At 37.5% G+C, this 12,102-nt stretch overlaps 2 protein-coding genes across 8 annotated transcripts in view; one reads left to right on the forward strand and one right to left on the reverse strand.

Annotated features, from left to right (window-relative positions):
* The window catches only part of HMMR (hyaluronan mediated motility receptor), a 46,756-nt gene extending 45,861 nt beyond the window's left edge, over positions 1-895 (reverse strand). For 3 of the 6 annotated variants that reach the window (XR_009052856.1, XM_057729627.1, XM_057729646.1), the window contains exon 1: positions 319-408. Coding sequence is in view for 5 of the 6 variants with exons in the window: in XM_057729627.1 (XP_057585610.1) it covers positions 319-364 (46 nt within the window). In the remaining variant the exon portion in view is untranslated. Of the gene's footprint in view, positions 1-318; positions 427-735 lie in introns of those variants that run through there. The other 3 variants (XM_057729656.1, XM_057729622.1, XM_057729636.1) reach the window with 2 other exon arrangements.
* Positions 821-6,691, forward strand: NUDCD2 (NudC domain containing 2). 2 transcript variants are annotated; one of them, XM_057729668.1, is made up of 4 exons: positions 821-1,218; positions 3,047-3,095; positions 3,311-3,462; positions 6,194-6,691. In XM_057729668.1, exons 1-4 carry the CDS (start codon positions 1,030-1,032, stop codon positions 6,275-6,277), a joined length of 474 nt encoding a protein of 157 aa, XP_057585651.1. In that variant the 5' UTR covers positions 821-1,029; the 3' UTR covers positions 6,278-6,691. The 2 variants fall into 2 exon arrangements, with proteins under 2 accessions (XP_057585651.1, XP_057585659.1); XM_057729676.1 differs by having other exon boundaries at positions 895-1,218; positions 3,386-3,462.
* Positions 6,692-12,102: the final 5,411 nt, after the last annotated feature.

Here is a 12,102-nt window from a genome sequence, read left to right on the forward strand (position 1 = left end):
ATGCTTCCTAATTCCTAATCCCTTCCCTCCGCTTTAGTTTCTCCACAGCACTTAACTGTTTATTGGCTGCATTCTCCAATTGAATGTAAGCTTCATGGAGCAGGGACTCTGCTTCGCTCGCTGTTGTACCCTTATCATCCTGAGTAGTGTTTGGCATGTAGTAAATGTTTAGCATATGTTTCAGGAAAATGAATCAATTAAATGAGCCCCATCCCAGCCCTAAAAATCGCCCTTCCATTTGCCTCTGATGAAGGGAACCAAAAGGGGCAAGGGGCGTGAGAGCATCTTATGTCCCCCAGATCCTTTCCCCGTACGCACCAGAAGGGTCATTGAATCTTTTCAGGGGCGCCTTAGGAAAGGACATGCTGACGACCAGCTCCAGAAAACCGAAGGTCTCTAGTGCGCTTCTCGGCAACTTCCTGCGGCTTGTTAGGGCCTATTCGCTTCAAATTCAAATTTCCCGGCTTATTCCCCGCCCACCTAACGTTAACCAATCGGAAAGCCAAAGTCTTGGGCACACCAATCCAGGACGGGAACATCCAAAGAACATGCGTACTTGGTTCTTGCCGCGTCCTATCAAGTGGTGTGTTTAGTCTATCATCCAATAGGAGACGATTACTGTCTCCTCTCGCCCCACCCCGCCAACTGGCCCAACCACTCCTGGCGTTACTCAATTGTAACTGCGCACAAGCAGCATTTGCGCAAGCGCAGTTCACATTACAGATTTTTCGGTACCTTTTGACGTCATATTGATGGCAATGTACTGAATTCTAACTTCACTGGTTCCAACCCCCTCCGTTCGTTCCTTGGATGTAAACGTTTCCGGATTTCAGTTCGTTAAACCTAGGTCCTGCCATCGTCCTAAATGGCCACTGAAAGGGACAAACGCACACAAGCGGAGACTTCAGGCTACACTCCTGCGCATGTGCAGTGACCCGAACGGAGACGCCGGGGCGTGGCCTGAACGCGGAGGTTCCGTGCGTGCGCTCAGCCCGCCAGGTGCCACCACGGCCGGGAGGCGTCTGGAGTATGTCAGCCCCGTTTGAGGAGCGCAGTGGGGTGGTTCCGTGCGGAACGCCGTGGGGCCAGTGGTACCAGACCTTGGAGGAGGTGTTCATTGAAGTTCAGGTGCCGCCAGGCACTCGCGCCCAGGATATCCAGTGCGTCCTGCAGAGCCGGCATGTGGCGCTGGCCGTGGGGGGCCGAGTGATCCTCAAGGTAGCGGCAGGCTGGGGGCTTGAACTTAGTTTCTTCCCGGCCTCCTCAAATCCCCGGGTCCTAGAGTTCATGTTTTCCGTGGAAACACTGGTCTGCGGGGCCCCCACCCGCAGGGCAAGTCCTGAGTTAAGGTGGGAGTTTGAGTACCCCACGTTCCTGGCTTTGTTTCTAAGCCCGGTGAAGCTGCTGCTTTTGTTCCTCTGCGGGTCTTCATCTGAGAACTGCTTAACTAGATGGATGAAGGAACAAATATTTATAGTACCTGTATTTTCTTCCAGGCACTGAAATAGGTGCTGGGAGGACAGCGGTGAACAAGACAGATAATGTTCCCGCACTCAGAGAGGTTATGCTCTTGTCGGGAAGCATAATTCAACTAAGAAATATTTAGGCAGTTGTAGGAAAGTAAAGATGAAAATGAAGGATAAAGATGTCGGGATGAGGATTCGAAGGTGATGTCAGGTGATTTATTTTCTCATCTAAAATTAGAAAAATTCAGTATATTTGTGGAGTGGTTAGGCAGTGTCAAGAGGCTGTGAAGAAAATAATTACTATCCCTTTTATTCTCATCAGTACCCTTTGAATCTGGTACCCATTTTCTCCTTGTTAAAATTTATAGTTAAATTCAAGTACGTTGAAGTTAGATTCCTTTCTCAGATTAGATGCGCAAGATATTTGATGGCAGTGTTGTGTAATGGTCAAGGGATACTACTCGGTAAGATACCTGGCTTTGTCATTTTTCCGGTTTTGTAACGTTGGGCAAGAGATTTTTCATTGTCTAAGCCTTCATCCACAAAGTGGGGGTAATTATAGTACTTTTCTCACAGGATTCTTTTGAGCATAGCATGGTATTTATGTGAGTGAGGAGCTTGGAGTAGGTAGTGACTGGTGCATAATAAAATCACACTACGTGTTATTTATTATTGTTATGTATGAAAGTGTTTTGAGTGCTTCAGAAAAGGAAGATTCATATGAAAGACATCGATTTATTTCAGTTTGGCTCCTGATGATCTTTCTGAATAGGTGTGCAATTTATAGTTTACTGAACGGTGATTTAAGATTACATTTCACATTTACTTTAGTAATTGCAGTAACTTAGGGAATTTAGCAATAACTCTAACTCTAGGGTATTAGGTGTACATTTAGACAAGTAGGATTTTTTTCCACTGGTGTTGACATATGAAAAGGATGTGTTTTCTTTTTTTAATGTGAGATTTTACTTTCATTTCCTAAAACAAATCAAAATGGATTTTAGCAGATGCATTCTCTTTTAAACTTATGCTTTGCTTAGTTCTTTCTTAAAATAAGTTTCTGAAAAATCAGTCACAACTCATCTATCAGATATATAGTATGTGCTTTAAATTTTTCTTTAATGCTAAATTGCCCTACAGAGAGGTTGAACCAGTTTTTAAAAGTTTATTTTAAAAGACACTATTTCTTCTTAATATCTGCAGACGAGCTCTTCTTTTAGTTTATTATAATTGATAAAGTTAAAGCATTTCAGATATTAACTTCACATTTGGCCAGTCAGTGTTTAGTTGTATTTCTTCATCGTCTAAGAATTAAAGAGCCCTAATCTTTTTGTAGAGAGCCCTGTGTTTTTTGTTGTGGTATATATTCTGTAGTGTAAACCAGGTTCTGCTTCACTCGCTAGGAGAGAGCTTAGGGTTGAGCACCTATCGATGAGTTGAAATGGTATAAAATTCGATCTGCCTACTCTAAACAAATTAAATAATTATATGTGGATTAGCTAGGAAATAAGGTAACAATTCATGAAATTTTATGAAAGTTAAGGAATTTATTTTTAGTACCTCATATGTTTATTTTTCAGGGAAAACTCTTTGATTCTACTATAGCTGATGAGGGAACGTGGACTCTGGGTAAGGGTAATCTATTGTATTTCTTAGAATCTTTTAAAAAATTAATTTTGTCTTGGAAGTTAATATTAAGTATGTTTCCCCCTGCTGTAGATTTCCAGCTTTGGAAGATATAGTAAAAGAAGTGTATTGAAAACAATTGGACGTCAAGATTCCCTAATGATTTTTGAAACTATAAATTACAGACGAACTCTGATTTGTGATTTTTGTTTGTTTAGAGGATAGAAAAATGGTCCGTATTGTTCTTACAAAGACGAAGAGAGATGCAGCAAATTGTTGGACTTCTCTTCTAGAATCTGAATATGCAGCTGATCCTTGGGTGCAAGACCAAATGCAGAGAAAACTTACATTAGAGAGATTCCAGAAAGAAGTAAGTCAGATGAATGTATGAAGATGTGTAGTTAAACATCTTAAACTCATGGAATAATTATTATTTGAAATTAAAACTGAAATGTAGGTTTTAAAAATTACTAAGATTTTTCATAGGGAATTTTTTAGTTAAATGGTTAGAAAAATGACTGGCCTTTCTATATATGGATTTGACACCCCCCCCCCCCAGCTGGCCCCCACTACCCCGGAGGAATTTATTTGTACCTCTGTGATGTCTAAGTTTAAATTTATTTAGTGTATATCAGTAATGCATGAATAAACCCATAAAAATTCAATCAGTACAGATTTACATAGTGCAAACAGTGGAAGGCCCCTTGATATCTCCCATTCTGTGCCTGTCTCATTCTCATCTCATCAATATGTTGGATTTATTGTTTTGTTTTTAACGTAAGTGGAGGATCCCACTGTGTGTATTGTTCATGTTGCTTTTTCTTTTTAATTAATTAATTTTATTTATTTATTGGCTGCGTTGGCTCTTTGTTGCTGCCCACGGGCTTTCTCTAGTTGTGGCGAGCAGGGGCAACTCTTCATTGTGGTGCGCATGCTCCTCATTGCAGTGGCTTCTCTGGTTGTAGAGCACAGGCTCTAGGCACGTGGGCTTTAGTAGTTTTGCGGCACATGGGCTCAATAGTTGTGGCTCGCGGCTCTAGAGTGCAGGCTCAGTAGTTGTGGCACATGGGCCTAGTTGCTCCACAGCATGTGGGATCTTCTGGGAGCGGGGATCGAACCTGTGTCCCCTGCATTGGCAGGCAGATTCTTACCCACTGTGCCACATAGAAAGTCCCCATGTTGCTTTTTCATTTAATAATATGTCTTGGGTCTCTTTCCCTACTGATACATACAGATAAAATATTCCTTTTCACTGCTTTAGAGTGTTTCCTAGTTTGAGTGTATCATTGTTATTTATTTAGCTATTCCTCTTTGATGAGATTTAGACTTCTCCATTTGTGTCTATTTCAAACAAAGTTTGTGCCTTCATCCCTGAAAATATTCAGATTTTTCTTTAAGATAGCTATTTAGGAGAATTATTACTGGATCAAACCACTCTGAAAGTTTTGATGGATAAATTCCATCTATATGATGGTGATCTCCAAATGTACGTCTCTAGCCTGGACTTTTCTCCTAAATGTTGGACTTGCATATCCAGCTGCCTATTTAACATCTTCCCTTGCCTAACAGACATAGCAAACTCAACATGTCCAATGTGAACTCCCTAATTTCCCTCCCACATTTGTTCTACCTCTGGCCTCATCTCACTTGATGGAAACTGGTTGTTCAGACCAAAAAAAATTGGGGAATCATCCTCTGTTCCTTTTTCTCTCTCACACCATATCCAGTTGTCAGGAAACCTTACTGGCATGGCCTTCTAGCTATATTCAGAATTTGACCACTCATCGCCATCAACTCTGTTACCACTCTCACCTGTACCCTCCTCTGATGGCTTGTCTGGGTTACTCTAATGACCTTTTAATTGTTTTCTTTACCTCTACCCTTGCCAAGCTACTATCTTCTGAAAATAGCAGTTAGAGCAGTCCTTTTAAAATGCATGTCAGATTATATCACTTGGCTTCTCAGAACTCTTTCCCTCGAGTAAAAGACAGTCTTTCACAAGGCCCTAACTGATCTGTCCCTCCATGGTGTCTCTGATGTTCTCTCCTACTACTCATTCATTCTGCTCTAGCCTTACTGGCCTTTTTGCTGTTAATTGCACATGCCCAGCCATTCCTCCTCTGTCCTGGCGGCAGTGCTCTTCTCCCAAAGCTTAGCTAATCTCTTCACTGTTTTCAAGTCATTTCTCAATGAAGCACGCTTGATCATCCTATTTAAATACTCTAGTCTTCTCTTTCATTTTCCTTACTTGCCCTACTTTTCTTTCTTCCTTTTTTTCCTATAGCACTTACCAGCTTTTAACACACTGGATCATGGGGCTGACAAACTATGGCCAACAGTCAAATCCCACCCACTGCCTGTTTTTGAAGGAAAATTTTACTGGAACAAAGCTACTCTCGTTTGTTTGTGTATTGTCTTTCATAAAGCAGCAGCAGAATTAAGTAGTTATGACAGAGACCTGGCCTTCAAAACCTAAAGTAATCACTACCTGGCTCTTTACAGAAAAGTTTGCTGACCCCTGCACTAGGTAACTTAGGATTTATTATTTGTCTCCTCCTGTTAGAATGTAATCTCCACCAGGACAGGGATCTTTGTTTATTTTTTCATTCCTATTCCACATGCCCCTCATAGTGTCTTCTAAACAGTAGGAACTCAATAGATGTTTCTTGAATTAATGAAATGCCTCTAGAAAGACTGAAGCCTGAGGTAGTACTTACTCCATAGGGTTATCGTGAGGATTGAATATTTATATATGGCTCTTAGAACCCTGCCTGGTTAGCTCTCAAAAAATGCTAGTTATTAAAACCTGTATACACACTGATAGTAAAGTATATGTTTGCCCATATACTTGTCAACATTGTAATATGCATATTGACCTTCTAAATATTTGTAAATCTGAAAATTGGAAAAACACCTCATAGTTTTAGGTTCCACTTTGGTGATTACAGTGAGGTTTGATGTCTTTTCACGTGTTTATTGCTCATTCAGATTTCCTTTTTTTGCCAGTTGCAGGTGTATATCTTTTTACCTTTTTTCTTTTGGGTTACTTATATTTTTCCTTATAAGTTTTATATTTTCATATTTTTTTTCATATCTTTTAGAATCCTGGTTTTGACTTCAGTGGAGCAGAAATCTCAGGAAACTACACTAAAGGTGGACCAGATTTCTCAAATCTTGAGAAGTAACTGCGACCTGCTTGCTGCGTTTTGTGGATCCTAGCAGATGTTGCCAACTTAATCAAAGGAACAGATTATGTGGTGGAGGAAAAATGTGGATGCCTACAGTTAACAAATGGCAAAATATATTTAAATATGGTTCTAAAAATTGCATTCAAATATGATTTACATAGGAAACATCTTAAATACTGTGGGAACTAGTCTACTGATATACGGTAACTTTTTCTTTGGACTTATTTTTTGCTCAGCATGAAGTTTTATATGCTGTGTTTTACTAATTTCATATTTAATGTGTATTTTTAATACAAAAAACTTTAGGGTATAGATCATGTGAAATGACAGGGTGCCTTCAGGGAAAATTAAATTTTTCTTTCAATAAGTGTGACGCAGGAATAATGTTCAATAAACTTTTCTAAATAGGAATTGTATATCCCTTTGTCTAAGTGTACCAGTTTACACAAGGAGATTGTATTACTGAAAAAAAATTTTCAGAAAGGAAAAAGAAATCCAAATATATTCTAAGTTAATTTTGAGAGTTACTGAAATTTTCTGAATTAGTTTATTATTCCTTGATAGATGCCTTTATGTCAAGAAATTGAAAAATATGAGGTTGAGTCAAAAATTATCCATGCTCTGGCTATAGAATTTACAGAAGTTTTAATATAACTGGAGTTCAGATAATTTTTGACTCACCCTCGTAGTTGAAAACTTATCAGTAAGTATAGATTAATGCAAAAGAGAAGTGGTAAGGGGAATATAGGTTATTGGGTGAATCCTTTGTTAGTGACAAAAACCAAATTATAGTTAATGATTATGTCGGTGACATCATTTTGATATTCAGTGATCCAGACATATAGGTAAGAATTGTCTTGGAATTTTATTTAATCTTTTTTATGTCCTTTCTAATTTAAATGTTTTAAACATGTACAGAAAATTTACAAGTAAAGTACACAGAATTGTTTTCTCCTTGATTCTTCAGGTTTGTGTGTACGTTGATAACACGATGCCCCATTACCTCTGAGTACCTTAGTGTGTATTTCCTTCAAAGGACATGCTCCTACATAGCTACAATACAACCGTTAAAATCAGGAAATTAGCATTGACACATGATGACCAGCTAATCCTTGGACGTTGATTCCATTCAAGTTTACTTGTCCTGACAATGTTCTTTTTAGCAAAAGGATCCAGTCAGAATCATGCCTTACCTTTATTTTATTTTTTGGGCTGTGCCACATGGCTTGCTGGGTCTTTGTTCCCAGACCAGGGATTGAACCTGGCCCCCAGCAGTGAAAGCACTGAGTCCTAACTACTGGACCGCCAGAGAATTCCTCATGCCTTGCCCTTAGATATCAGGGGTCTTTAGTCTGCTTCAAACTGGAACAAGTCTTCATTTTAACCTTGACTTTTACAGCCTTGGCACCTTTGAAAATTACAGGCTAGTTTTGTACAACATCTCTCATTGTGATCATATTTCTTTATCATTAGAATCAGGTTATGACTCTTTGACAGGACTGTTGTGGAAGTGATGCTGTGTTCTTATTGCATCCAATCATGAGTTATTAGTTTCAGTTTTTCCTTTTTCTCATAGTGTTTACTGTTGGCCCACCATATCCGTGGGTTTCAAATTCTCAGATTCAACCAACCAAGGACAGAAAATAGTAAAAAAAAAAAAAAAAATCCAGAAGCTTCCAAAAAGCAAAACTTGAATTTGCCTTGCAACAGGCAACTAGTTACATAGCATTTACATTGTGTTTACAACTATTTACATTGTATTAGCTATTATAAGTAATCTAGAGATGATTTAAAGTATTGGGGAAGATGTGGGTAGGTTATATGCAAATGCTGTCATATTATTGAGTATCTGTGGATTTTGGTGTCTGAGGGGGGACACTGAAACCAATACCCTGTGAATACTAAGGGGCAACTGTACATAGATCACTGATTAAATGGTGTCTGTCAGTCTTCTCCACTATAAAGCTATTCTTTTTATGTTTATGTTTAAGTATTTTGTGTGATGTAGTTTCAGAGTTACAACCTTGTTTCTTCATCAAACTATATATATATCTGTATATAGTCATCATTTCCACTTTATTCATTGTATTAAAATCTAGTATCCCCATTACTTTGATCCTCAAAATTTTTCTAGATTCAGCCAGTGGAAGGTCATAGTAGGTGGCTTCTCTGCCCTTTTGACATGTCCCCATCATTAATTGAGCAATTTCTTGTTCTCTGGCATAAGATATACCAGGCTTATTGTGCTTTCCCTACCCTAGCCCAAGAATCAGCCATTTTTCCAAGGAGCCCTTATTCTCTAGTAAAGAATGGTGTTTAGAAGCCAGGTTCTGTGTATTAGTGAGCAGTTGCTGTTGGTGTGTGTATATTATGCATATATTTACATCTGTATTTTTATATCTGTATATATATTGAAAACCATGAGTTTACACTTAAACTTTCATTTCTGATCCCATAGGGTTCATTTTTGCTCTCTCCCTTTGCATAAAACGTCTTTCAACAGTGAGACACCTGATTCCTATTATCCTTAATATATTTGGTCCCCTATTCTAGGTCATCTTCCCATGTGAATGCCTTTCTCACTCTGCTCAGGCTCCAATACCCTATGCCAAGCAGAGATACCAGGTTCACCTGCTTGGCTCTAATGCCCCGCTCTGGGCCACTTCAGCCCAGCCACGCCCTTTGGCAAGATGCTTGTGTTATTCATTTTACCCAGTAACTTTAGGAATGAATTGTTTGGGAAGAGGCTTTCTTTTAATTGGCTTATCTTTTTGACATTAAAAAATTTTTATATTTTGAATAAACATACAGTAAAATTAACTTTTTGTTTGTAATTTTGTGAATTTTAACTTATGTAGAGATATGCATAAACATCTCCAAAATTAGGAAATTGAGCAGTTCATTCACCACAAAAACTCTTTTATGCTCTCTTTATAGTCATACCCTACTCCTAGCCTCAAACTTTGGAGTCCACTGATTTAGTCTCTGCCTCAGTAGTTTTGTTTTTTCAAGAATTTCATCTAAACAGAATCATATTTAATCTTCTTTTGAAATTAATTTCCTTTAGTCCTTTTATTTATTTTTCATCTTTATTGGAGTATAATTGCTTTGTGTTAGTTTCTGCTGTACAACAGAGTGAATCAGCTATATGTATATATATACCCCCTCCCTCTTGAGCCTCCCTCCCACCCTCCCTAACCCACCCCTTTCGGTCTTCACAAAGCATCAAGCTTATCTCCCTGTGCTCTGTAGCAGCTTCCTACTAGCTTCTATTTCACATTTGGTATTGTATATATGTCAATGCTGCTCTCTCCACTATGTCCCCGCTTCCATTGACAGGTGACTGTAATCTTCTTTAAAAATGAGTTTTGAGGTATAATTCACATACCATACATTTTACTCATTTAAAGTGTATAAGTTCAGTGGTTTCTAGTATAGTCACATATATTCAGCCATCTCCATAGTCAACTTTAATTTTCATCACCTCAAAAAAAAACCAAACCAAACCCATGCTTTTTAACTATCATCCCCCCAACTCAACCCAATTAAGCAACCACTAATTTACTTTCCATCTCATAGATTTCTCTATTCTGGATGTTTCATATACATGGAATCATAATGTGATCTTTTGTTTCTGGCTTCTTTGACTTAGCATAATGTTTTAGAGGTTCATCCATATTCTAGTATGTGTCAGTGCTTCATTCCTTTTGTCTGGCTGAATAATAGTCCATTGTATGACTACCACATATTTTTCCATTTGTCAGTTGATGGACAGCTGGGAGGTTTCCACCTTTTGGCTACTATGAATAATTCTGCTATAAACATTCAAGTTTTTATGTGCATCTTTATTTTCAGTTCTTACCTGAGTGGAATTTCAAGTTTTATGGGAACTATGTTTAATCATTTGAGGAACTGTTAGATTATTTTCCAAAGTGGCTGCACCATTTTACATTCCCACCAACAGTATGTGAGAATTCGATTTTCTCCACATCTTTGCTGACACTTGTGATGTGACCTTTTGATTATAGCCATCCCAGTGAATGTGGAGTGGTATCACGTGGTTTTGATTTACGTTTCTCTGATGGCTAATTATGTTGAGCATCTTTTCTTGTATTTATTGACCATTTGTGTATCTTCCTTGGAGAAATGTCTATTCAGATCCTTTGCTCATTTTCTAATGCATTGTCTGCCTTTTTATTATTGAGATATAAGAGTTCTTCATATATTCTGGACATAAGTCATTTATCAGGTATATGATTTGCATATATTTTCTCCTTTTATGTGTTTTTTTACTCTTTTGATGGTGTTTTTTGAAGCATGAATGAGTTTTAATTTTGATGTAGTCTAATTCATCATGCTTTTGGTGTCATGTCTAAGAATTTTGTAATCCCAGGTTACGAGGATTTTTTTCCCCAGTATTTTCTTCTAAAAAGTTTTATAATTTTATCTTTTACATTTAGGTCTGTGACCTATTTTATTTTTTGTAGAAGCTGTGAAATATAGGTGGCGTTTTATTTTTTTATGTGTGGATGTCCAGTTGGTTCAAAATCATTTGTTGAAAGGCTATTCATTCTCCATTATATTGTTTTTGCACTTTTCTCAAAAATCAATCGCTACTTACATGGGTCTCTTTTTGGTCTCTGTATTCTGTTCCATTGATGTATGTGTCTTTCCTTTCACCAATACCACACTGCCCTGACAATTGTAGCTTTAAAGTAAGTCGTAAAATTGGGTAGCATGATTCCTTTAACTTAATTCTTCTTCAGAATTGTTTTGGCTGTGTTAGTTTTTTGTTTGTTTGTTTTGCCTTTCCATGTAAAGTTGAAAATTAGCTACTCTGTATCACAAAAAGTCCCATTGGAGTTTCCACTAGAATAGCTTATGTCTTCTGATCCATGAACATGAGGTATCTTTATTTAGCACCTCTTTGATTTAAATTATCAGCATTTTATGGTTTTCAGCTTATAGAACCTTTACATCTTTTGTTAGATGTATTTCTAAGTGTTTATTTTCTGGAGCTGTTGTAAATGATTTCTTTTTGAAATTTCAGTGTTCAATTGCAGTGTCAGTGCATAGAAATATGTTTGATCCTGTGACTGTTGAATTCGCCTGAGTTTTTTGTTGTTGATTCTGTGGGATTTTTTGCATAAACCACAAATAGGAACAGTTTTATTTCGTCTGTTCTAGTCTATAGGTCTTTTGTTTCTTTTTCTGGCTTCATTGCACTTGCTAGAAAACTAGAGGTGGTGAAAGCAGCCATCCCTGTCTTGTTCTGGTTGTTAGAGTTTTGAAAGCATTCTAACATTATGTTAGCTGTAGGTTTTAATAGATGACCTGTATCAGATTGAGGAGGTTCTCATCTAAGTCCTTGTTAACTCAGTTTTTCTTATGAGTGGACTGGAATTTTCTCAAATGATTTTTCTGTATCAATTGATTTCATCATGTTTTTCTTTTTTGTTTTCTTTAGACTGTTAGTATGGTAGATTATATTGATTTTCTAATTTTGAACCAGCTTATATCTCCCCCACCCCAAACCTGTATTTTTATGTGTTCATTTGGGATATTGGTCAGTAGCTTAAAAATTAAAATTTGTATTATTTTTATCTTGGTATCAAGTTAATACTGGCCTTATAAAATGAATTGGGAATTGATTCTTTACCTTCTGGGACAGATTTATAGAATTTATGTTGCATCTTTAAATGATTTGGGATTTGCCAGTGAGATTTTAAACAGTGATTCAGTTTTTAAAAAATTAACTTAGGCTATCCAACTTATTTTAATTTTCATAGTTCATGTCTTTCAAGGAATTAATTCATTTCATC

The sequence above is a fragment of the Hippopotamus amphibius genome, chromosome 1, assembly GCF_030028045.1.
Source record: "Hippopotamus amphibius kiboko isolate mHipAmp2 chromosome 1, mHipAmp2.hap2, whole genome shotgun sequence".
NCBI lineage: Eukaryota > Metazoa > Chordata > Mammalia > Artiodactyla > Hippopotamidae > Hippopotamus > Hippopotamus amphibius.